The sequence below is a fragment of the Scomber japonicus genome, chromosome 7 (assembly GCF_027409825.1).
Source record: "Scomber japonicus isolate fScoJap1 chromosome 7, fScoJap1.pri, whole genome shotgun sequence".
NCBI lineage: Eukaryota > Metazoa > Chordata > Actinopteri > Scombriformes > Scombridae > Scomber > Scomber japonicus.
The window spans coordinates 16,656,400-16,683,150 of NC_070584.1; the positions used below are offsets into that span (position 1 = coordinate 16,656,400).

The 26,751-nt window shown below is 41.0% G+C and overlaps 1 protein-coding gene across 1 annotated transcript; it reads left to right on the forward strand.

The window, feature by feature from the left end:
• Nucleotides 1–26,751, forward strand: qsox1 (quiescin Q6 sulfhydryl oxidase 1). The gene is made up of 13 exons (XM_053322412.1): nt 1–354; nt 1,041–1,141; nt 3,208–3,256; nt 3,560–3,662; nt 4,368–4,458; nt 4,704–4,849; nt 8,012–8,146; nt 8,238–8,367; nt 14,567–14,689; nt 16,053–16,191; nt 17,467–17,643; nt 23,117–23,278; nt 23,412–26,751. The coding sequence occupies exons 1-13, from the start codon at nt 51–53 to the stop codon at nt 24,212–24,214; spliced, it is 2,463 nt and encodes an 820-aa protein (XP_053178387.1). The 5' UTR covers nt 1–50; the 3' UTR covers nt 24,215–26,751.

Here is a 26,751-nt window from a genome sequence, read left to right on the forward strand (position 1 = left end):
AGCAGCAGCAGCAGCGGCGGCAGCAGCAGCAGCAGCTCGGACGGGGAAAGATGGCGTGGCGAGGTGGCCGTATCGGTGCCACGTCTCGGTTTAATGGAGATATTCGGACATATCCCTGCAAAAAGATAACGACAGCATCTGTAGTTTGTCTATGTTTTTGTCTTCTTTTCCCTTCTTCTGCGGAGGCCGGACTATACACCGCCTCTGACCAGATCGTCTTGTTAAGTCCGGAAAATGTGGAGTCGGTTTTGGTGAACTCCACAGCGGCGATAGTTGTTGAGTTTTACGCCTCATGGTGTGGACACTGCATCGCCTTTTCACCGGTTTACAAAAGCCTGGCAAGAGACATTAAAGGTTGGTGCATGGCACGTAGCTACTGCTGCTTTCAATCAATCTGGTTTATTTTAGTTCATAATAGCGGAAATCCTACTTTACACTTCATTATTTACTGACACATTTGCACCACTGGCCATCAAAACGTCTCACAGTTTCATACATAGGCTATATACAATAATCTATAATGCATCCATCTACAGGTAAACAGCAAAAGCACCACGCTGTTATTTCTGTCTGTTAATTATTAAGGAATGTGATTGTGTGTGTTTTTAATTCTGCTCGGCTCTGGCTCACCGTGTGTCAAATGAAATACTACAGAGCCATGCGAATAAATTATCAAGTGTGAAGTTTCTTTTTGTGGCAGGGGGCCTGACATAGTCATGGGGTATTTCAGTCCAGTGTTTCACTTTCACACACAGTCAATAATTGCAACTGATCCCTTGGCATGCAATTAAATGCATTCCCTCAGAGCCAGTGGAGCGATCCAGCTGAAAATATTAGAGGACTTCAGGTGAAATTAGGAAAAGATGCCAGTTGTAACTTTGCATCCAGTCTAGCTCTCCCTGAGCTTGTAGATAGATAGATATGAAAGCCTGAACAACTGTGAGCCTGCCCTGTTAGTACACTGTGCAGGATACAGTAGACAGACAGTACACTAAATATTTACTGTGTGTCTCTCTCTCTCTATTTGGTGTCCTTTTTAGAGTGGAAGCCAGCTGTGGAGCTGGCAGCCATAGACTGTGCTGCAGAGGCCAACAGGAAGGTTTGCACTGGCTTCAGCATCAGAGGGTATCCAACTTTAAAGGTATCTCATAAGAACTGTTGACACAAGCCCAAACACTGTGGTGCCCTTTCTTTCTTTCATAATGGCTGCTGTATGTGAGCTCAGTTCTTTGTTCATTAAAGCTGATGGCTTAAAGTGTGCAGGAGAAGATGAACATGTTTTCTCATCTGTGTGTAAAGCAGTGAGGTCTGGGGATTCCAAGAATAATTGATAGGGTGTCAGGGGGGCCACTGTAAGAAGGGAATTATTTTCACTATAATTTCCTCAACAAGTAACATAATGACAGAATATATGAGTATTTTGGTCATGGGTTTTATACACTTTCTGTGATACAACATCTAAAACAAAGATCTCATCAGATGGGGGACCTTGGGACACAAAATCTTATCTAATTGGGGTCCATGGTGTAGTCAGTTTAGGATTCCTTGACATGAAAACGTTTGAGTACCACTAGCCTAAAGAGAAAATAAAGTAGAGCTGAAAATATGGACAGAAAATTAATTGGCAACTATTTTCTTAACTGACAATAGTTTCAGTCCATTTTCAACCAAAAATGTAAAACAATCATATTTCATCTTTTTAGCTGCTTTTCTTTGTCATATGACAGTAAACTGAATATATTTGAGGTTTCTAATGGTTATTGTAAAAGGCTTCTTAAAATATATATTCTGACATTTTCTGAATAACTTCAGCAGGTGACTTGATCATTAGTTGTCATTTCTGTGGTCATTCTACTGCAGAAATCCACCATACTGTATTTGCAGTCCTTCTTCTACTCTCATTCAGTTTTCTGAACAAATCACTTGAACTTGTGTGGGAGCTCCCCTTTTTCCCCAACAATGATATGTGTGATTTTGATTTGCATGTCGTGTAGATGTATGTACATTAACTTGTGGGAACAAAAGGCCTGCTTGCATGGACTTGAAGGTATTTGATAAACCAAGTTTATCAAAGTCAAGTCAGGAGTACAACTGTTGGCCCCCAAGTGACCAGTACAACCTTTGGTACACTGCATAGTTACAAATGGTCTTATAATTATTGATTGGTGCCAATTTCTTAAATATACTTAGCTTATTTGTGATCTTAAGACCTGATACTTCATGAACAGTTGCTATTTTTGTATATTTAAAAATGCAATGTATCAACTGTGTAGGGCTGCAAATAACAATTATTGCCCTTAACAATGAATCTTCAGATTGTTTTCTCGATTGTTTGGTCTATAAAATGTCAGAAAATAGTGACACATAACATGTTACAATTTCCTGGGGTCAAAGGTGATGTCTTCATATGTCTTGTTTTGTCTGACCAATGGTCCAAAACCCCCAAATATTCACTTTGCAATCACGTATCACAAAGAAAAGCATTAACACTCAGAAAAACATAAAAAAATAATTGAAATGATCAAATATGTTAATCAACTAATTGCTGCTGCTCTACACCTCCTGTAAGCAAAAATGCTAACTAACTTTAAAACTTGGAGGATCCACTTTGTGAAACGGTCAGTTTTGAGTCAGACTGTTCTTGTTTTAGTTGAAGGCTGCGGTGTAATTGTGTGTTATCTGTGAGAACATGCTTTCCTGTTTATTCTCTTGGCTTATTCTGTTGGCTTATGAATAATTTTTGATGCTCTGGATGAGAACGTGACAGATTGTAGATGCACTAGTCATTTCCCAGTAGAGTTAAGATTTGCATGATCAGCAGCCACACTGCAGAAACACTCTGCCATCAAACATCTGCATTTGTATTTACAGCTTATCTGACAAGTCAGCAGTAGTGTGTGTTAAGGCCTCTGCTGTCCGCCCTATCTCTCCTGTCTGTCACCCAGTGAAAGCCAATAAAACAAAGAGCTCCTTCTGTCTTAATACACAGAGCTGAAACATCTGCGACTCATTTTAACCAGGAAGGATTTAGGGGTCAAAGCGGGCAGAGGGGAAGGGAGTCCCCCAACCAAACATTACACAACACCGCTTTGCTTCTCTCATAGCCGTGTGAGACCAGTCCGAGCTGATCTCACTTCTCTCCCTCAACTTCCCTCCTAACAGAAACTCTCTCTCTTTCTCTCTCTCTCTCTTGCTTTCACTTCACAGTTCTTCCATGCTTACTCCAAAGCTGAATCTACTGGAGAGGCTTTTAAAGGTATTTAAAAAAAACAAGTCTGTGGTTTGTTTATTCTCACACTCCACCCTGAATTGTCTTTCATAGTGAACGTGCAGTTTCAATAGGCGTCATATCAGACTAGTAGTATGCAGAGTGATCACAGCTCTATCAGAAATACAGATCAGTTAGTCAGCCTTTTGTCTCATATTTTACTTCTGACTTGAGTCAGCTCCACTATGTAACTGTGCAGCATTCAGACACTTATGTAATATTGCAGGTGAAAAATGCCCCTGAATTATAACAACTGTGTATAACGTTCTCTTAATGTTCTTTGATCTACAGGGTTTCCCCGAGATGTTAGAGGTCTCCGACACACGATTATAGAAAAACTGGAAACCCATGGAGAGCCCTGGCCCCCTGCCTGCCCCCCACTAGAGTCCACCAGGTAAATTGAGAAAACTCAAGGCACTCTAATGAGTTAAGTTTTTTTTTACTAGAGCCTGGGAGAAGCACATATCACAGAAGAGTTTTCAGACTGTCACTCAGCCTCACTGCTCAGTTCCCATGATGTCATTTCAAGTATTCGGACACGTAATGTCAGTCGGTTAATTATGACGATGCAGGAAAAGGAAACAGGAAATATCAGTAAAGTTCATCTCTACATTTAGCTTTAAAAGGAAACGACCATCTCCTCTTTCAGAAACATGAGGGTTTCCTCCTTCTTGCCCTCTTTTTGCAATTAAAAAAATAAGTGAACTCACCGTCTGACTTTAAAACAAATGTTTAATGGAAACTGCTCTTTTCCTCAACCAAAAGAACATTTTTGAAGTAGAAAGGACATACTTGAAAGCACATATGAGGCTGTCCTACAGTCGTTTTTATGTTTTTTGTTTGTGAGTGTAATCTATAAATATAATCCAAAGCAACTCAAAAGTAAATTTTAAAAAAAGCTTAAATTAAATGCATTTTAGTTACATTTTTGGAAGGCTCCATTTTTTTTTCTCTTCTTAAAAAAACAACACATCCATAAAATCCTCCTACTAATCCTTCCTCCCTAATTTTAAGTCAGACATTTCTTTGGCAGTAATGTAATATACAGTATGTCTGGGACTCCTTTCTAATCAGTTTTTTTCTGCTCTTCTCACTCCAGCCAACCAGAGATTGACAGCTTCTTTGAGACCAACAACGTGCAGCACCTGGCCCTGATCTTTGAGGAGTCTAAATCCTTCATCGGCCAAGAGGTAACAGCTCATGTTAACGATGACCCACTGTGTGCTTTTTCTGTTCTCTAGACGCTATTTCAGAAAAATGAAATACAGTCCAACCTGTGCTAACACCTAACTAACAAACCTCTGTTGTGGATGATGTTATTATTCAGAAAGGGAAATTTAGTTTGACATGATATATGCAATTTCCATATGTTGAAATATAACATGATTTAAAAACATTTTCCCTTTTTTCCACATGTGTACACTGTATACATCAGGTTACCCTGGACCTGTTACAGTTTGAGAACATCACAGTGCGGAGGGTCCTGAGCACTGAGAAAGAGCTGGTGACCAAACTGGGAGTAACCGAGTTCCCATCCTGCTACCTTTATTATCCTGGAGGCAATTTCACCCAACTCAAAGTGTGAGTGTTTCTGTAGTCTTTCACTTCCACTGAAAAACACACTGCTATGCAATGAAATGACATTCACCAGCTGGCATCTCTTACAGCTGAATTAAAAAATGTATAAGAAAATATCAAACTGCCAACCCTGTGGTTTGTGGGCAACCCACTTTACCTCCTGAGCCACAGCTGCGCCCAACAAAATAAAAGATGTCAGACTCCCATTTAGTTTAGTTTTTTTTTTGTTTTTGTTTTGTTTTGTTTTTTTTTAATTCATGACCCTGTTTTAGTGCATGATGGCTCACCAGTATGACACTTGATTTGAGCAGAGGTTTCATTGATATCAGTTCCACCTGCTGCAGTGTCTGCTGTACAAATATTCATTTATTCAGTGAGACAGACATGTAGGGAACACCATATTAAGGGATTGTGCATAAAGTCAGAGGTAAACTGTGGGACGCACCTTCAGGTTCCCACTGTAGTTCAAACACCTAAGACACTTTTTTTTCCTGCAGCATATGGTTATAAGGTAAATCTGTATTCCTTTTTGTTGTAGGCTATACACAGTCCACCTACACAGGTGTTTTCATTTAGGATTAGATCTGAACTGATGACTGTTTCCATGTGAACAAACTATCTAATTAACCAGAATAAGTGAAGACACCTGTGTGTGAGTGTGTGCATGACCCTTTATATGTGCTACTGTGTTTCTAAACACAGCCATGAAAAAAACAGTGTAGCAAAGGAAGATGATGTCAGAGTGTTTTGATTTGAGAAGTGAATGGTTTGACAATTTATCTTTTTCACTGTTGATCTTTGTGCAAAAACACCAAAGCAATCAGAGCTGAGAACTCAATCAGCATCACAGATGACTGCACAGGATGTAACAAAACGTTCAACTTCTCTGAAGATCCTCCAGAGTTTCCTGTTGTGATATGTGGTGTGCTGAATAGTACAGTGGCACAAATTGGAAAAACAATGTTGTTACTGTTCTGCATGTGATCTGAAAGTACCAGTCAGCACACAATTGTTCATTGTCTGAAGTCATCAGAAGTGCAACAGGGTCTATTTGTTGGTTCCCCATGAACCTTGACTCCTAGATTTTCAATATTTTAACCTAAAGAAAGGATGACACTTGATGGAACTTGAACACGAATATCTTTCTATATTTATTAGAGATATTTAAAATACAAACATAAATGATTTGTATTGATGATTTAGCACATTTCCAAACATTTTACTGTGATTTCCATTTACCTTGATCTAAAATACACAAGCAGCAAGTTTATTCCCCTTCGGTTCCCATTGTTCAACACACAACAACTTTGCTTTCTGCTGAAAAGTTTCATCATAGGCTCATTATCTGAACCCTATTCATGAGAATACTTTTAAACATCTGGCCTCTTAATGGGATCAGAGCATCAAAATCGCTTCCATTATTCACTATCATAAAGCGGCGCTGATCATTCCTCACCCTGCAAATTCATCTGCTGTTTCTGCCTCTTTGTTTGGCTGTTTCAATAACTTGGCATGCAAAGAGGACTCTTTTTAGTTGACAAATGCAAAAAGGAAATGATTTATTGCGGATTTATTTATTCACCCTCCATCTCTCCCCTTCCAACCCCCCTCATCTCCATCACTGTACAGAGGGGAGGTTTTTTAATTTCTTGCATGAAAACAATGCCATTGCTTTTCTGGCTTCACCTGCCAAACAAGCCCCAGCCGCACACGGCGACAGATGGCCTCCCATCATCGCTGAATGTCTGATTGATCCTGGGAGAGCTGAGTGCACTGTGTGTGTGTGTGTGTGTGTGTGTGTGTGTGTGTGTGTGAGCGTGCAGGGGCGTCTCACATCCGTCATGCATGTAATGTGTGCTGGTCCCAGGTGAATGCATTCCCTCCCAGCCCTCCCTGATGCCTGCCTGCCCGTCAGCCCTGGGGATCGCTGGATGAATGGCTCTCCCTCCACATCTGTACACTCCCACTAGACACGCAGGTGTAATTGAGTCCCGTGCTGGTGTGAGTGAGCGTGGGCCCAGAGTATCCATCCTCCTTATTATCATCCTCTTCCAGTTTTACGATGCTCGCTCTTTCTCTCTCTCTCTCTCTCTCTGTCCCTGACGAGGGGAGAAAGTAAATGAGAGGAGGATATGAGGGTGTAGGAAGGAAGGAGGGAGGGAGAGAGAGAGGGAGCACATTTAATGGCCATGGTTCCAGTTCCAGAGTTACCACACGGCTAAATGATCAGTGATCTCTCTCTCTCACTCTCTCAGTCCCACGCCACTCTGGCACCATCTGCTCAGGGTTTGAAATGTGTTCCAGTAAGTGTGTAAAATATATGGCCACAAAAAAAACAGGTCATAAAACATTTTTTATGGCAGCAGACTGGAAAACAAAAGGTGCAGGAAAAGAGAGTGCATTTTGTTTGAGGATCCTTGCTTAGTGCTTAACAGACAGCTACACATATATCCAAAAGTGTGTGGACACCTGAATGTTACACTCTTCATGGATTATTGAACAAAGCACCCTAAAAACATTGATTTGCAGCTACAACCACTGTCACCCTTCTGGGAAGGCTTTCCACAAAAGTTTGGAAATTTGGCTGCAGGGATTTGTTCCCATTCAGACACATTAGATACATTAGCAAGGTCAGGCTCTGATTTTGGACAGTGTTTGAGATACAATTCATACCATCAAAAGTGTCGGATGGTGTTAAAATCAGGGCTCTGAGCAGGCCTGGAAAATTCTTCCGCACCACACTCTGCAAACCATCTTTTTATGAAACAAAAAAGGGCTTTCCCCAAACTGTTGGAAGCGCAGTATTATCTAAAATATCAATGTGTGTTGTAGTTAATTAGTTACATTTACATTTTGGCATTTGGCAGACTCTTTTATCCAAAGTGACTTACAAGAGAGTTAAGACAATCAAGCTTTGGAGAGACACAAGTGTTCCTTTTTTAATTTAAATGGGCTCAAGTGGTGTTCTTTAAAGACGTGCTGAGGCATTTCTTGAATGGACCAAGGGGTCAGCATATAGTGTGGAGCTGTGTATCTCATTCCACAATTGTAGAACCCCTAACAAAAAGAGTCTCGCCCCAAATGAAAACTAAAAAAACGTACATGGAAAGGTTTGTCCTAATAAGTCTCCTTTAGATCAATCACACCTGTCCTTTCCTCCCTCAGTGCCAATGAGGCCCGTACTTTCTACACTTTCGCCCTCCAGAGGCTGCCGGGGGTGGTGCGGTCAGGAAAGCCTCCACCGGACAACGCACACCTGGTCACCAACAACACAGAAGAACCCTGGAGACCCTTCAACAGGTATGAACTAAACAAACTGTACATGACCATCTTACCTTGGTCACCTTTCCTACTTCTTTACATGAGTTTAACTGTGTGACTTTTTGCCCAGCTCCAGGGTGTACATGGCAGACCTGGAGTCAACACTGCACTACTCCCTGCGTGTGGAGCTGGCTGCGCAGACTGTCATTAAAGGAGATGTCCTGATTGCCCTGAAAAAGTACATCTCTGTCCTCGCAAAGGTCAAATTAACAAGAAGACAGCAATACATACACACACACACAAAATGTGGACACACATACAAAACAAATGACACGCATGATAAAAGTTTGAATATTGAAAACAGGCAGACATCAAATAGAAACATATGGATGACAAATCTGATTTCAGAAATATCATCTGAAGTGCAAACATACTGTATTTCAACAACGTATTCTCTTATTTGGAGGGAAATAATCAGTAGCCAGTCTCCCCCTATTTTACTCTTCACATTGTCATCAGGAACATTGTTTGAGCTGCACTTTTACAAGATGACATGTTTATTGTAAATCATCAGAAACAATGTTGTTGTGTGGGAGAATATCCACAACAGAAATGTGTAGTTACAGCCGGTCACCACTAGATGGAGAATGAGACAGCAAAATGTTAGTTCACACATTGTAGATTTGTTGGGTTTTTTGCAGGATTTTGCTTTTAGTTCCCACATTCATAACACGTGTTAAATTCTTTTAGCATCCATTAGATTATTCTGCACATTTACCACATTTTTTGTTTTGTAAAAATGTTGTTTTTCATCACACACACTTGCACATTATTGAAAGCACAAGTGGATGCCATTGACTAGAAAAGGAACACAAACACTCTCTTGGGTATTGTTGACCCTCTTCATGTTGGCTCCCAGGGGTATTGAAGCGTGGCTGCCACCCACTCACCAATCATAGGCTTTACACACACAGTTTGATTACAAGCCACCCTCTTTGGGATACCCCAACTCCTCCTCCTCCTCCTCCTCCTCCTCCTCCTCCTCCTCCTAACACTGTATCCCTCTTTGGCTTCACACAGGCATTTCAGTAGATGCTTGTGATTGTGCCAGTCTTCTGTGGTTCCCTAAAATCTCTTGCCCCCCTGGATTTTCTGTCCTCCTATTTCTTTCATTCTTTTTCCATAATACCTTCTCTCTTTCATGGATATGTCAATTTTTTTGTAAATAATTTTGTCTGATTATGCAGCTTTTACGGACATCAAATAATGACTTACCCACTTTGGCTCGCTTTTTTTAACTTTTACCTTTCTGATCACATGCTCCCTCTTTCCCTCCTTCCTCGTAGAAGTGTGCCAGCCAGGAAAACATGTTGTGATGATGAGGCCTGACCTGCTAGCCCTGTCCCTATTGGCTACGCACCAAGCTGTCTCACTGCTCTAGTCCGTCACCAATCTCTCTGATTATATCTCACTCTCTAGGGAGGTGTTGTAGCAAGCCGGTGTGTGCGTGTGTTTGGGGTAGGGAGGGGGGGTGCGGAGCTCTGTGGCCTCCCATTAGCTCCAGTTTGTTTAGTCAATAGCAGCAGGTCCCAGTGGTATTTTTAGCCTGTCCCCCTACCAGAATGGACCAGCGGCTTTGTTTGGCTAAAGAGGCTGTCATTGTTGCTGCTGACCGGGACTGGTGACAGTCCTTATTGACATTTGGCTGAGCGCTCTCCCTACAAAGAGAATCCATTCAGCCCGTTAGCTTGTTAGGTGTTAATGTAAGACAAGCAAGTTGGATCTGAAACAGGGTGAAGAAACTGAAGAGGATTGGGATGATAGAGGATGACTACTCAAAAGAAAACATGTGTATTGAATGAATATTAATATTTATAGTTTATATGATACTGTACAATTCATGGGGCAAATATTACAGAATGAAATCTAGTTATGATTAGTAGTCTGTGATTATTCATATAACAGCTGTTGATTGAAGAAGAAATGTTCTTGCTGTTTACTGACACAGTATGTAAAAACCCACCTGAACTCCCTGCATGAGTCATGTTGTGAGATTAGAGTGAAAGTGAGTCACATTGTCCTGACTGCAGCGTGGTTGTCATCACCTCACAATTGTGATACATTCCTCAAATCATGACGACATTTTTATTTTTTTATAAACCAAACAATTAGGTGTGTGTGTGTGTGTGTGCGCGCGCACATGAGTGATATGAGCATAGCTCTTTGTGTTCTGTGCATATTAATGAGGGATTGTAAAGTTTGTGTTAAATGAATGTTTATTTATCCCCTCATATATTCATCTTTTTACCCTACCCTCAAAAATGACTCTTCTGTCCTAGAATTGTAATTCCATGAATGGTTTCTTTCTTCCGCTGTCGCTTAGCATCTTCATCCAAACATGTAAACATGGGGGTTGTTTGGTTTTTTTCTTTTCCTTTTTTTTTGAACATGGTCATAATATTACTAGATTTACTGTCTCGTCAGGCTGAAGCCGGATTTATGAATCCTCTACATGTATATGAGGATTTAAAAAAGTGGATCTTGGGAAGCATGAGAGTATTAAAGCAAGGTTTTTAAGGATTACACCTCTATCCTACTTTTCTTGAAAGAAGGCCTTCAGCCCGGAGGGGCCAGGGGAATAAAACAAAGAATTAAGAGGGGGGGATTTGATCTAAAGGGACACAAGCTTGGTCCTTCTGACGTCAAGGGCACATGCACCTTTATTACTAGGGTGCTAAGGTGCTTGGTGTGTATTTTATTTATTTAAACGAACTGTCCATATAATTATGAATTACTGTTTTAAGTCATTCCTGAAGAATTAGTCCGTTCAGGAGGCTGTTTTTCTGTGGTAGCTCCATCTTAGTGACTGTGTGTGTGTGAGTGTTTGTAAATATGAGGCTGCTGTTTGCCTACTTCCTACTCTGGCACGTGTCTGCAACCCCCCACCCCATGCCTCCACTGGGTAGATTGAAGTTGGATTATAACCAAGGGGCTTCACCCCTGTCTTCTACCCCGGGCCTGGCCCGGTCTGCCCTGCTCCAGCCAACAGATGCCTCCCTCTTGGGACCCTCACCACAAGGAGCTTGTGGTTTCTCAAGTGCTGCTGATACTAATCCGATCAGGGATGACATATTGCCGGGGTGAAGGGGATTGTCATGGTCCAACTGAGATGGGGGCAGGAGGGGTACAGGGTTAAAAGAGGGTGTGTGTGTGGGTGGGTGGGTGTGTGTGTGTGTGTGGGTTGTTTTCTTGGAGATGTCGAGAGCAGATATAGGAAACATGTAGTAGAGATGATAATATTAGACTATTTGCAGTTTAAGAAAAATATAAATCAATTTTGGTCATCGCAAACACTGAATTTTATTCAATATCTGATTATTTTGATGGCTGTCAGCTGACATAATTTTATTATAAATTAAATATATAGTCTCACTTGATGTTGTGCTTTATATGTGATGCAGAGATAGACATCTAAATTAGTGCCTTTTCAGGTTTAATGTTTTCCATCCACAATGTAAAGCTGTAAGTACTGATTAAGATGATCCAAAAATCTTAAATGTAGAAAACATGCAACATTATTTTTGATCTAAGATTTTGAAGCATCTTTGTTTTTGACAGCAAATCTGTTAAATTCCACCTACATTTTTTTTTTTTTTTTTTTTTAAATCCGTACTGTGAAGGCTTGAACGCCTGTTCACTGCTGTTGGCACGGAGTTCATCTACATATTAAAGCAACTACTTCCAAAACTAATAAGCTGATTGACTGATATCGTGCACAATTAAAGATCAATGCCAAGGAATTGGACAGAAATGTATTGGAAAAAAAGGAATCGATGTAAATTAAGACAAATACTGCTAAAGTTGAGCAAGATGACACTGACTAATATCCGTCTTTGATCACTCGAATCAAAAGACGGATTCTTTTGATTCGTTGATGAACATGGTGGACTTCTGAGTTCTTTACGCAATCACCCGCCTGACAGAGTCCATGAATATTGTTGCGTTGGTGATGCTGAACTAAGCCCATTAGTCAGAAACACCTGCGTTTTCTCTTCTGCTTAAATTCATATGGTTGTTTTAATGAGCTTTTCTGACTGGTTGGCATCCAGACCTCCGACCCAGACCTAAACCTATTATATCACTTTCCCAGCAGCAAGCAGCAGACATCAGAGGCCTTTGTGTTCTTGTGACACTCTGCCTTTTTAGTATTTTTGTGTATGTGTGTCCTTTTTAACATCGTGAGTGTGTAGAGGTTTATTTGCAACAGTGTGAGAGAGTCAGCAAAAAGGTGAACGTATGCTGTATGTCAGAATAGAATACAAATCAATTATTATACATGATCAATAGTGATTTATGGTGTTGAATTTTTTTTTTCCCCCACATCTGAAAGCTGATCATTTGTGATTGCTGCTTATTCATATTGTACAACAAACTAAAAACACCACACAGTTTTTTTTTTTTGAAGGTCGAGTTGATGGAAGATGCTGCATGCAGTGAAGAGGGAAGGATACACGAAGAAGCACGACTCTGTTAGCTTTGGACACAGAGGTTTAAGCAAATCACTGAGGGTCTGGTTAAGTGGTCAGGGTGTAACACTCAGATCCTGTTAGAGGGTGATGAATAGAGGACTGAGCTGCAGACTGAAAGGACTGTGTGTGCAAGATTGTCCGTGCATGCAGGTGTGTTAGGCTGAACAGATGGTTGAGGCCACGTTTTGGATGACACATCCGAAGTCTACCCTCTGCTTTCTCTGTTGAGCAGAAGTTTAGCTACAACTATGAATCAAAAATAGATTGATGCTTTGTGAGGGTGATCTCTTACCGTGTTCTGTCTTGTTTAAAAAAAAAAAAAAAAAAAAAAAAAGAGCCAAGGATGAGGAAAAAATCAAACTAAAGTTACCATGGTAGTATTCTATTTATCCCTTTTTGTAAAAGTCTTGGAAAGAAAAAACGTGATCCCTTTCTAAAGTGTTTATTTCTGAGGAACTGGACCATTATCATAAAGACAGGCTTACTGTAAGAATAGGAAGCACATTTAGCTGATATTTATTAAAGCACTCTTCTCTCTCTTAATGTCAGTGCAGTCAGCTGTTTCTATTGTCGGTATGGTATGTCTAAAGACACACTTGTCTGTGTCTGTCTTTACTCTGTCATCACTGGTCTCAGACAGCCATCAGGTGGATTTCCTCTTTCTGTTCGTGAACCTACTTTGCTAGTTACTGTATCATGTTTCCTCACAGCCGTTGTTGTAACCATGGCAGCGCTAGTTTTGAAAAGACGTAAATACACATCATGGGAGAACTTGAGAAGACGGTGGCGACTGGTTTTTAGTGGCTTAAGGAATAGATCTTAATGGAGGAAGAGGCTTAAGCTCGGCTGTTATGTTTAGTGAAATTCTTTTGAAGCTGCTAAGAAGGAAAAACAGCTTTTTTGCAGCCCATAAATGCTGTGCACAATATTCATTCGTTTCATGCTAAGACTTGAGGATGATTAATGATAATGCCTGCAATACTCTATGTTTTATCAACAAATCCCAACACACCAAAACCAAAGATGCATTCGTTGGTCTCAATATTTTCTGCAGCCTGTACAGTATGTGGCACTCAGCCTCAAGCTCACTGGCTCCTACTGAAGATGTATATAATCAGTCAAAGTCTATTTTTTAAAAAGGCTTAGTGGTGTCTTAAAACAGTTGGGCACTATTATTGTTAGAAAACAGGAGATTGTGCATGCATCAGGGACTATTTTCAATATTTATATCTTCAGGATGGTGTATGTGGGATAGAAAATATTCTATAAACATAATGAAGTAACTTGTCAAACAATAACAATTTTGTAGCTCTTTTTATGAATAATGGAGTGGTTTGGAGGAATAATCTAAATTAGGCTTTAGCTACACACACAGTACTTGTCAGTTGGCTTAGGTCATTGTTTGTTTTGATCTGTTCAGGGGATTCAGTGATGAGAAAAATATAGAATATTCCCTGTCTTATCATTTAAGGGGCATGAGCATCAAACGTAGTTCTTTGGAAATAAAATGTAAATGTGGTTGACCAAAACACACCTAAATGAACAACCATAAGACATTTTGGTAGATTTTTCTAAATTATACTAGATAAAAGCTTCAGCTAAGTTCTTGTACTTCATAAAGTCTTACTGACAGGTGTGTAGGCCCAAAACCTGTAAAATGAGAGGGAACCAAAATCCCATTAACTATTGACCACTTTCAGTCATTTGAACGTCATCAGGGAAGAATTGTCACTAAACTTGTCTAATGGAATTTAGTGGCTGTCATAATCAAATAATGTGAGTACAAGTGACCAAAACTACTGGATTTTCAGCTCCAGTCTTAAAAAGTCTAAAAAACCACACATAAGTCATCTTTTCTCAGAGGCTTCATCTGCATCACTGCTCAAAGTTAACAATTATTCCCATTGTGCTCTGCTCTTTATGTCTGCAGTATTTTCCAGGACGTCCTGTGGTGATGAACCTGTTACAGTCTGTAAACTCTTGGCTACAGAACCAGACTGCAAATGAGATTTCCTATGTGGCGTTTAAAGAGAAACTGGATGACTCATCACAGGTGAGTCAAGATGGAGCTGTATAGAAAAACATACAAGTGTCACAACAGCAACAACAACTCATGGCTGGACATGGGAGGAGAGATCACACATGAATTGTAAGTAAAAATAGATTTGTGGAAGTCAGAGGAGAGAGGGCAAGTGACTGACCACCACCAGCTCATATAGAAGTCAGTTAGTCCAGGTGTGCTGAACCTCCCTGATGACTCAACTCCACCTACTAGGCTCCTGCAAAGACAGGACAAAGGAGTCTGTCCAATGAGGGTCATCACAATAGTGTTGACATTGTTCATCATTGTTACACTGAACCTGCGTCTTACTTTAGTTAACTTTTTTTTGTCTGTCCTCTCTTGTTGGTATTCATTGGTTTCAGAAGTTTCATACTCCATTTAGGACACTGTGGAATACATTAATACAAATTGAGGAAGAGAACAGAGTTTTAGTGAATCTAAGCAGGCAGGCATCTAAAAAGGAAAGGAGGGGAGATGTAGAAAAAGCCCGTACCAGACATATAAGCAGGGAGAACAGAGGGCAGGGCATCACAAAACGCACCCAGACTTATGCGAGGACGTCTGCCTGGGAGTGTCTCGTTGTTTCACCGAGCAACCAAGGTCACTTGTCAGTCTGGCCACTTAATCCGTTCAAAAATCCCCTCAGAAGCACCAAAGTGATGCTGATTCTGTTAAAGAAATGTCAAAATGTGATCTTGAAAATCTCTTGGTTAAAAAGGAGTTGATATTTAAAGATAAATATCCAGATATTTCAATATGTACTTTGTCCTTGTCTCAGTGCCAGCGCATAGAGCCGAAAATCTATGTGCTGTTGTCTTTGGAATGAAGCCTGCATGCCTTCAGTATATGGCCCCTCGCAAATTGAAAGACTCACTTACTTACATCATTAGCTTTTAGCAGGCAAATCAATGGATCAATGAATCAATGGGAAGGTATGAATAGACTTCACCTCAGAGGAAATGGAGTCCACACACACACACGTATACACACTCCAAATCTTTACTATTGACATGTGAGTAACCCTGTCAATCACGCGAGCGATGGCAATAGAGTGCGGCGAGAGAAACGACTTTGTGTCAGAGAAAATATGTTGTCTGATTCAACTGTGGCTCATGGTTTGAGATCTGGATAGCTTCTGTTCATTAGTGGAGGGCTGAGCCATTAACCTGAGATTGACTTCCCATTGATCAAGAAAACTACACGGAACGGCTTTCATTAAGTTGAATAGGTTGTGAGGTGCTCTTTTTAGAGAACCTTTTGTGTGTGTGGTTTTTTTTTTCGTCGTTTTTTTTGTTGTGTTTTTTTTTTTTTTTTTTGTCTTTGATTCATGTTTGCTTGCTTGTTTCCCTCTTAGGCTCCAGACGCTGCTTTACCTGAAGGAGTGAGGTGGGTGGGCTGTCAGGGATCAAAACCCCACCTCAGACGTTACCCTTGTGGGGTGTGGACTCTTTTTCACCTTCTTACTGTCCAGGCCAAGAACGCAGGGGGCTCAGGTGCACACACACACACACACACAGTTCGTGTTTCTGTGAATGAAAAGGGCCACTGAAAGTTCACAGAGACAGGGGTGGGCTGAGGATGACAGTTTTGTGAGGCTTTTGTAAACAAATTAGCCCTGGAATGTTTGGCAGACCTCTTTTCACACTGACCTGATTCAACATCACAAAGAAAAGACGAATACACACACAAAAACTCAAATTCAAACCTATATCTTGATTGTGTTTTTGACCAGAAATTTGTTTTGTGTTTTTGTTGCAGATAAAGTTGAGCCTAATTGTAACTGTGTGAAAAGGGATTATGTTAGATTAGTGGAATGTGAGTGGTTAATAAAACAGGCAGATGACCGGAGGCTGTGCTCCTGGCAGGGATGTTAATCTCTCTTCAACACACACACACACACACCTCACACACACACACACACACACACACACACACAGAGGTTAATCCCAGGGTTTACAGACCATCATGTGACCTGCAGATGGACTGACCAAAAGGGGCGTCCATCTGGCCCCCCACAGTCCACCAGCTTAATGGATGGGTGCCCATACATAAAGTACAGTATTGACTACAACATAAAACAGAGCTCATTCGTGCACACACACATGCTGCATACAGTATCAAAGGTGTGAATACAACCCAATATATTCCCATCCTTTTTACTCACACAGCACAGACCCACAAAAAAACACAGTGTGACTAGCTGCACGGTGTATCTGAAGATTTATCTGAAGGTTTCTGCTAAGTCGAGAACAAAAGCAAACAGCTTCAGGAAAATATGTTAGTGGACTGTTGAGGTCCTGAGACAACAGCCTGGCCACCATTCACACAGAGTGTTAACTGTGTTTAATCTCCAGATTGGGTTATCCCATTTGTATAGATTATTCATCTCAATATGGGGTTAACCCAGCTGTCTGTGACTCCTGGCCCACATAACCGTGGGAATCCAGGAGGCTGTGGACCCACGCTTCCATTAGCGAGCTCTCAGGCTGCAGAGCAGGTTTACAGTACATTTTAATGTGTAGTGAAAACCAGCTTTATAAGGGCAGGTGGTTGTGCATTACATGGGAAATAATGACTGATTTCTGCTTGTTGATTCTACATTCAGTTACTTGTCTAAGCAAAATTATATTTAAAAACAATGTATTATACTGTACTGTTTATGATGCATTAATCACTGTTTGTCATTGATTGCATATCACCAAAAATGTTGGTACAAAAATATAAAACGAGAGTTATTGATATTCAGTGTTCATGTTATTCTCCTCCAGATGCCAAGGAGGTGCTGAGTGCAATGAGGGGCTACGTCCACCACTTCTTTGGCTGCAGGCCGTGTGCTGAGCACTTTGAGAACATGGCGCAGGAGAGTCTGGCAGAGGTGACCACATTGTCTACGGCGGTCCTGTGGCTGTGGTCCAGACACAATCGCGTTAACAACAGACTGGCAGGTAGGAGGCAGCCCCATCATCTGTAGCTGGTTGTAGAAAAGACTAGAGGTGGTTCTTCTCTCTATTATTTCTATTACAGCTTTGAGACACTTTTTTTGGTAGATGTTTTCTAAAGTGAAGACCACAAAAAGAGGGATGGGAGAAGACCTTAATAACAATACATATGTAGAGGACGTTTACATTAGACACTACTGGAGCAGAATATACTGGCAAAGATAAATGTTGTGAAGCCATGTTGCACACATGGCTTCACATGAGATATCAATGCAACCTGTCACCACTTTTTCCATCACATCCTTTCTTCTTTCCACACCTCTTCTCTCCTGTGTCTGTCTACACATCCCCAGTAGTGGGATAATAAGCATGAACTTGGGGGAAAGATTTTAAGTTCCAGTTTCCTCTCATGGTCAGTTAGTCCTCATAATACAGCTAAAGAGGGTGAGGGGAGGAGGAAGGATGGATCCTCAGATCAGACACCAGCTGTCATTTGGTCTTAGTCCTCCCAAGTATCATCTGTTTCTGCCTCACCCATTTTCTCCTGACCCCCCTCTGCCTTCTCTCATCCTTCTCACGCCCCTACTGCGATTCTCTCCCACTATCGCTTCTCCAGTTATCAAACATCTCTCATTTTCTATTTTAACTTTTTTCCCCACATCCCGCTACTGCTGTACCTCTTCCTTATAGCCCCATACCTCCAACTCCACTTCAAGATGTGAGGAATCTTGTTTTTTTGGGTCAACTATTTAAAGACTAACTGACCATAATCACCCATAATCACCCAATCAGTAACTTTTAGCACATCATACACAGATCTGAGCCTTCAGCAATTACTTGTCTTCTATTACTAGGTCTTAGTCCAGATTTCTCTATTCTCACTCCATGTAAACATTTACAAAGTTTTGACTTTGACTGTATTGTACCATTTCTGCACCTTACTTTTACCTACTCTTAAGTGCTACACCAGCATCCCTCCTCGCTCGTCTGTGTTCATATGATTTTATTAGGCACAGGGCTGTCATTAACAGCCCACTTTGTTAAATCACTATCTTTTGTTTGTGTTGACTGCCCCCCTCTTCTATCTCAGGGACAGCTTGTGTCCTGAACAGCAGGGGCCAGAAAGATATTCATCCCTGCGTGTGTCTGCTCCCAGACATTTACACACTATTCACCCCCCCCCCCCCCAGAAACCCCCTCCATTCGTCTTCTGTTCCTGTTTCTGTCTTTTTCTCTTTCCACTCACAATCCCCTGGGACTCATATCGTCCGCTTGACAAGTAATAGCACTGCATCCTCACAGGATGGGTCCCCCAGGAACAAGCCCCCTTTGCCCACACACACACACAAACATGCACACACAATTCCCAAGTTATTGTGTGACAGCAGGTGGCAAACACCATGACACAAGCACCAAGCCACACAACCCTCCCCTCCCTTCCACCAGTCATCACCCTCTCCTAAACACACACACACACACACGCAGGCTTTCCAAGCATGGGTCAAGTTGTGGCGTGTGGCAGCGGGAGTTAGTCATGGTGGAGGGTGAGTAGGAGGTCCACAGGGGACAAGTCGGATGAATCAGAAGGAGAGTGAGAGGGAGGAGCTGAGGGTTTGTCTGTATTTGTAGCAATGAGTGGCAGCGTCTCCCTGAGGAGAGCACTCTCCATCCCTCTTTTCCATCTACTCAACCCCTCCTCTCCCTTTTGCCTAAAGCGGAGCTCTTTAGCAGGCCTGCCCGCCCCTCCTTTCAGGAGCAGCCATGCATGAAAGAGCAGCTATTTGTAAAGCGACTGAACAATTAATTTAGCTTGCAACAAAGAGGCCCCAGGGCCCTCAGCCTTCTCGCACCAGCAGAATTAAGAGCGGTGGCAGCTCAGTCCTGTTGCTGCTTGTCAACAGGCTGAGACTGATTCACATTTCTACAGACAAAATGGCACTGCTGCAGTTGGCCTGTCTGCCTTCACCACTGCTCGCATTATGTGTGTATGTGTGTGTTTTTAATGCAGAATAGAAGAAATATATTGATTTTAATTAGGGCTGGGTATCATTTGAAAATTTCCTGTACTGGTCACATTACAGTACCTTAATTTTTGTACCAATACCAAAACAATACAAATGTTCAATACCTTGCTGTTATAAATATAAACATGTTTTTCCATAAAACCCATATGATTTTATAAAAGTTTGCAAACATTAAATGTTTAAACACAAGCAGTACTATAAAACTGCAACTAATAAGTATTTTCATAATTGTGAAAATCAGTTAATCTGCTGAATATTTTCTCAATCATTTTGTCTGTAAAATGTCACAAAGTAGTGAAAAATAATCCAAAAAAAATTCCCAGAGTGAAAGTATTGTTTGGTTGGACTCAAAGATTTACATTCTCAAATATTTACTATCACGTTTGACAAAGAAAAGCATTAAATCACAACATTTGAGAAGCTGAAAGCTCATGTTTGGCATTATTGCATAAAAAAAAAAAAAATTATATGATCAGAGTAGCTGCCATTAATTTTCTGTCCCTTGACTCATCAGTGAATCGACTAATAGTTGCAGCTGTACAGCCAACTGTGTCCAAATAAAATAGTGAAAAATTTGACAAAATTTAGTTTTAAAGCAATAGAAATAAACTTCTCTCATCAGCAATGACAGACAGCTGATAAACCCACAGTACACTACACATTCAGCACCAAACAACGGACACAAAAAGTTAGAGACTGGCAGTGAACATATGAGTTTGTGGTGTAGAGACAAAAGACAAAAACATAGCTGAAATGAGAGTAAATATTGGACTTGAATTCTTCATGTGGCCACAAACAAAACTCTTAGTTTCTCTCAGTTATCTCATATTTAAATCAGGAACTTTCTAATCAAATAACTACTGAGGTTTTGAATCTCACCAGAAGTTTAATGCCAGCTTTCAGTACTTGACAGCTTCAGATATTCACTTAAGACAGCACGAAAAAGGCATCAAAGTTTGTTACACAGCACTAGTAAACCATTTAACCTGTCATGCATTGAACGAATATATCTCCTAAATTAGTTTTAGCCTCAGTTATTTAAACGAGCATAAAATCTCTGGCATCAGCTGCGCTCCACAGCAGCTATGATGGCTCAGGACACCGTGTGGTGTAGGTGATGCTCACTTACAGAATTAGTGCTGAGGAAGCTAGTTTGACGCGCTGAACAATACATATTTATATCTGATGAATATGTATGCCCGCTGGCGATGACATTTCTGTGACAGGCCATTGTGGCAATCTCAATATGGCTGGTATGGCTAAAGTCACCCTGGCCTCAAACGTGGCAAGCTGATTAGAATGAGGAAAGAGATATGAGGCATCCCGTGTGTGTGTGTGTGTGTGTGTGTGTGTGTGTGTGTGTGTGTGTGTGTGTGTGTGTGTGTGTGTGTGTGTGTGTGTGTGTGTGTGCGCTCCTACCTGCTGAAATGTATAAAAGCTCCCACACACCCACAGGCCGCAGCCCATCCAGGACACAGTAAAATTGATGTATCCTTTATGTAAAGTACTGTATGCAGAGTACATACACACATGCATATGACTGAGATTAATCTTGAGCGGCAGAGGCAAAGAGGGAGAGGGGATGGAGGATGTAAATTGACAGTGCTGTAAAGTGACAGACCTGCTGCTGCTGCTGCTGCTCTGCTTTTTTTCTTCTTTTTTTTCCTTTTCACACATACACACACATACACAGACACACATGCATGTAGGTGACAACAAGCAATTTATTACTATTATTACTACCCTGTGTGTGTCCTTGTAGGCATTTGTGCAGATTGTGTTTGGGCCTGTATGTATGTTTTTGTGTATGTACACTTATTTTCTCTGCCAGTATGTTTGCATGGATGCAGGCTGTGTGGGGAGGCGATAGCATAAAAGAAAACATGTTAAAAGAGAGTTTCTAATTCATTAGAGAAGCAGCTCCCCTCCGAGGTTTCTGTTACTCTCATGTTCAATTTGAAGATTGGACTTTGCTTTCAAAGGGGTGCGAAGAGACAAGACAGGTGGTCCAGAGCACTGAGGTCTGCTGCCTGAAAACTGTGTGTGTGTGTGTGTGTGTGTGTGTGTGTGTGTGTGTGTGTGTACAAGTGGGGAAGCTGTCCACATTGGCCACATCTATTATCTCACCACCCCTCCCACTGGGACATCCCTGAAGCCCATTGATCATTGTTAGGCCCTGTCATACGAACACACACACACATACACAAAACTATCAATCGCTAGATTACATGCACACCAACACAGACAGATGATTTACATATACACTTTTAAACACATACATACACATATGCATATAGGCACTTAGTTTTTACGAGCACTGTGACAAGATCAAATGGGTTCAACACAAATTGCATCCAGTCCTCAGAGCACTTACATCCTCAAGTCAATGCACCAACAAGGAGATACAAGAAACAATAGATGGAGCTGCTGACGGGAAGCTTTGGAGCTGAGTGGTTACTGCATGTGACACCGAATCTCAGTCAATGCTACATTTCCTTTTATATTTACTGTAAAACAGTCCTTTGTTGCTGCAAGAAAGACTTTGACAAAGCTGGAGTGGTGGGAGAAGTACTGCATTTAGATCTTGCAACAGCACTATATAAAATACTCCATTACAAGTAAAAGTACTGTATTAAAGCTGTATTTGAATATCAACAGCAAGATTCACAAGTAAAAGTATTATTTAGCAGAATAGTTTCTTTCTGGGGATTATATATTAATACACTATCCTGTAAGCAGCATTTTAATGTTGTTGCTGTGTCAAATACTACTCCAAACTACTAGTAGTGGTAGTTTATTGTATAGCGATGCATTATATTGTTGTATGATATTTTTAGCATGTACATTTGACAGTTGTACTACAACTGTCAAATCAATATAGTGATACAGTAGTACAGTATTGGGTTTTTTTTTCTCAAAATGTAGAGGAGTGTCCCATAATGGAAATAATCATGGAAGAAGGTGGAAACCAGCAAAAGTGTATTTAGCCAGATGTTTTTTAAAGCTGTTACATCTTTAAAAGCATAACATAAAACCACATTTAAAGATCCCCAAGAAACGGGTTTAAATTCATATAAAAACACTCTGCTTTGAATAATAATTTGTCTTTTCCCAAAAAAAAGTTCAATTACTTAATTAAAAATTCTTAAAACTACATCTACTCCTTCTCCGTAATTGAAAATCAAGTATCAATAAATAGGCAAATATTTTTCATTGTGAAAGTTTAACTGCAGGACACAATATGTCTCCTACTTCAAAGAAAAGTCATGCTTCTATATACGCCTTAAACCTATTAGATGCAAGGTGAGCACAGAGGAACTTTCCACTAAGTGAAAATAGTGTTCTAGAGTCAAACTCTGAAACAACTCTTCAACTTCAATACTTTTAAATCTGTTGCCCTGTACGGACTCTACTGTACGATACAGTAAACCTGTTTTTGCATTTTCCTCTCCCAGGTGATTTGAGTGAAGACCCTAATTTCCCAAAGATCCAGTGGCCATCACCAGAAATTTGTCCAGCATGTCATACAGTGAAGGACAATGGGGAGCACAGGTGGAACCATGAGCAGGTTCTCTCCTTCCTCATGACCCACTTCTCCTCCAACAACATCCTGTCAGGTACAGATTTCAGGCAGATGATGATGTCATAGTTTCTGTTTTTATTTTATGATTTTACCAAACTGCACAAATATGTCTTTCTTTTGCATTCCTGATCGATCATAAAATCCACCTGTTTTCTCTTCCTTGCCAGACTACCTCGAGGATGAAAGCCAGGTCCTGGCCAAGCAGAGGGCAAAACATGCCATTAAGCAGATACTTGTAGCTTTAGAAGCTCAGAGACAGGTTGAAAGGAAACCCAGAGAGGCCTTGGATTCTGTGACTCCTCCACCATCACAACCCACTGAAGAGGAGGAAGAGGAGGACGAAGAGGGGCCGCAGGATGAAACTGTAACAGATGAAGAGGAGGAAGGCGCGGAGGGAGCTGCAGCAGCAGATGAGATGGTAGGTAAGCCGACTCCTTGGGCCAAAACTGAAATGGAGGTGAGTCAAGGCAGACGGCAGGCCAACAGGAAGCCGAGCATTGTGGGAATGAGGATGCGAGACCTGCAGGAGGACATCGTGGATCTCGACTCATTTGTTAACCAGCACTACAAGGCCAAAGCGCTGCGGGTGGCTGCTTCCAGCCGGGTCAAACAACGAACCCTGCAGAGGAAGGAGGAGCAAGACCCCGGGCCCGTGTTTGGGCTCGGGATGGAGTTAGACGCAGGGCTTGGGATGGTGGGCCTGCAGCGCATGGAGCCGGACTTTGAGCCGGACGTCAGGCAGCAGAGGAAGCGGCTACAAAAGCGAGAACTGGCAGGCCAGTACTTAAGTGAGGAGGCCGAGTTGAGCCACAGAGGACGCTGGATGTCTGTGCTGAGCATTGGATTCTCTAGAGTGGACATCAGCCTGTGCGTCATTCTTTATTTCCTGTCCTCCATGTGTCTTCTTGCCATGTACCTTTTCTTTAAAAACCGTCTAAGGCTACGCAGGGCTAAAGTAGCCTTGCCCTGAACCAAAGTATATCCAAATTTGAGTCACAGCAATGATTAACGTTCATTAGGTTCATCTAGGCTAAGGTTGGGTTTAATGTAAGGGGATGTGTCAAGATTAGCACTATCTTAGGTAGTCCACTTAACTGTTACCTACAGCCAGAGTAGGCCGGTTTTCAGCCTGTGGTCACCTAATGTTTGGTTATATGTGGAGAGGAAGTGAAGGGAAAATTAGCTAATTACCTTTTTAAAATCAGGGCAGTTCTGTAACCTTACACTTAATGCAGCCTCACACTTAATGCAGCACCTCAACTGTGGAAATTGTTTATTTCCATAAGTGGCTTTTTGTTCGGAGTTTGTGCTTTCTGTTAGAGAGAATCAATCCTGCTTTTGATTCTGTTTGACCACTTACGATATGAAGGTTGAAATTAAATCCAACATAAAATTATTTTTTTGATTTTGTATTAAGTGAATGGAACTAATGTTTATGGGTTATTTTCTACTACGTGATTTGTTTTTGTTGCTTTACTAAAGTTATGGTAATTTTTGTAAGAAATGTATTTCTCTGTTTTGTTTCCGAGTAGGTTGAAGACCTACCTACCTTAGTACTATGACCAAAAATAAGTTCCAGTAGAAATTTTCAATATATTTACACAAACTTTAAATCATTTGAACTAAACACTCAAATAGATGATCCTTCTGTAATTAAAAAAAAAAAAAAAGCTGTGCCTTAAATTACAGACTATATGGACAGGACTGCCCCCCCCCCCAAAAAAAAAATCAATCACTTGTGAAGTTTGTCATTAGTATGAGTTTCACTAATAATCAGGTAGCAAAAAATACAGTCCAGCCCTTGTGCCTGAATTCTATGTGGGTTTTTTACAACCTGTTGTTGTACAGACAGCAGCACATGAAATACTGTAACTGGGACCAGCAGGTCCACAGCAACTTTCACCAGTGAAGAACAGCTCAGCCGTTTGTCCTCCAGCTCCTTTGAGGCGGTTTACATTACACTGAGCATTATATCACATCTTTGAATCTTACATCACACTGCTGAGTCTACATAACAGCTGCTTATTACAACTGTGGTTGTTTGTGACGTGTTTGTGAAACGACGCATATGTTCACACTGGACAAGGTTTTAGAATAAGCAGGATTTGTTTTTGGCCGGTGTCCATGATGTAAAGTGTCTGTTCATCTCAAAAACACTGTTTTTCTGTTTGCTTCTTCGCTTCCGTCTAAATCAATAAAATTATTTTTGATAAGGACTTGTTTTTTGTTTTAACTGAGATCTTTTTTTTTTTTTTAATTTAGGGAAGTAAGGCAACTTTAGATGTTTCTGAACCGATAGCTGGTGAATGTATGAGGAAAGGTGAAACTTCATATGTGTTGTCTCAGACATCAAAACGTTAACTGTTCTTTCAGGTTTATGAAGAAATTTTTGTTTTTTTGACCAAGACTGCCAACACATGAGGCAAGGAGAAACGGGGTGTTGCATGTAGAAATAGGGGGGTTAAAGCATCCAAGGTTGAAGGAAAAAGCCTGTTGCCATCTGCTATGCAGCGCAAGCTAAATCCTAACAATTTCATTGGGATTATAGCAAGTGAGTAATCCAGCTTTCCTTTAGGACTAGAAGGGAGAGATTACCCTTGAGGATTAGCTCCCTGCAGATAATAAACTTTATTAAAACGCAATCGGCTTTTGTGGGGCTTCTTCCCTCACACACTTGGGAGGTGGGCTTCACTGGGGATGGTCAGCAGTGGACCCTCAGGCACAGGCAGGGTGCAGCCGATGAAAGAGGGAACATGGTGTGAGGGATAAATGGATGGATGGACCAGGGTTTGATGTCGTACGGATTACAACAAGCCCATCTGAAGGACAACCGATGCTTGATCTTGAGCTTTGTGTTTCCTGGAACATTGGCGCATGAATTCCCTTGACTCCTGCCCTTTACCACCCACTGCACCCCCCCCCCCCCCCACACACACACATATACACAGGCTATATATATATCTATATACATACACACTCTGATCTAATCCCAAACCCCACTCTCTTGATCCAAAACATGTTTTCAGAATCATCAGTATGACAGGTTTTGATGGTGAAATAGTTAAGGCAGTCCATCCCTCTGAAAACACACACACACACACACAATATGCTGATTAATAGCCTACATTAAAGGAGAGGGGCATCAAGGCTGAGCAGCCATGGTTAATCTTAATGATTAAACTTAATCAAACTCTCCGATGGTTTGAATTAGACCCCCAATGACACATTATGATTGCCAGAATGGATTGAGAAAAGCACAGTTTGTCACAGTGAAGCCTGTGCATGTTATTTATTTTCCCTTTTCAAACATTATCCAATATATCATCTGACAAATTTTAATATCTGTTGCTATGTTTTGTTGTTGTTGGGAACATGTCAAAGGAGGAATTATATCTCTTCAAACTTGTGACTGTTTTGTGTTATTTGTCTCTATTGTGGAATGCACTGCTGTTTTTGTTTGCCTTTTTCTAATTTGGGGCAAAATTGGTAATAAAAACATTACATTTT

Excerpts from the sequence above, each read along its gene's own strand:
- qsox1 (XM_053322412.1), top strand. The coding sequence starts at position 51 with ATGGCGTGGCGAGGTGGCCGTATCGGTGCCACGTCTCGGTTTAATGGA. Across the intron at positions 355-1,040 it reads CCTGGCAAGAGACATTAAAG|AGTGGAAGCCAGCTGTGGAG; the intron begins GTTGGTGCATGG and ends TGTCCTTTTTAG. Across the intron at positions 3,257-3,559 it reads TACTGGAGAGGCTTTTAAAG|GGTTTCCCCGAGATGTTAGA; the intron begins GTATTTAAAAAA and ends TTTGATCTACAG.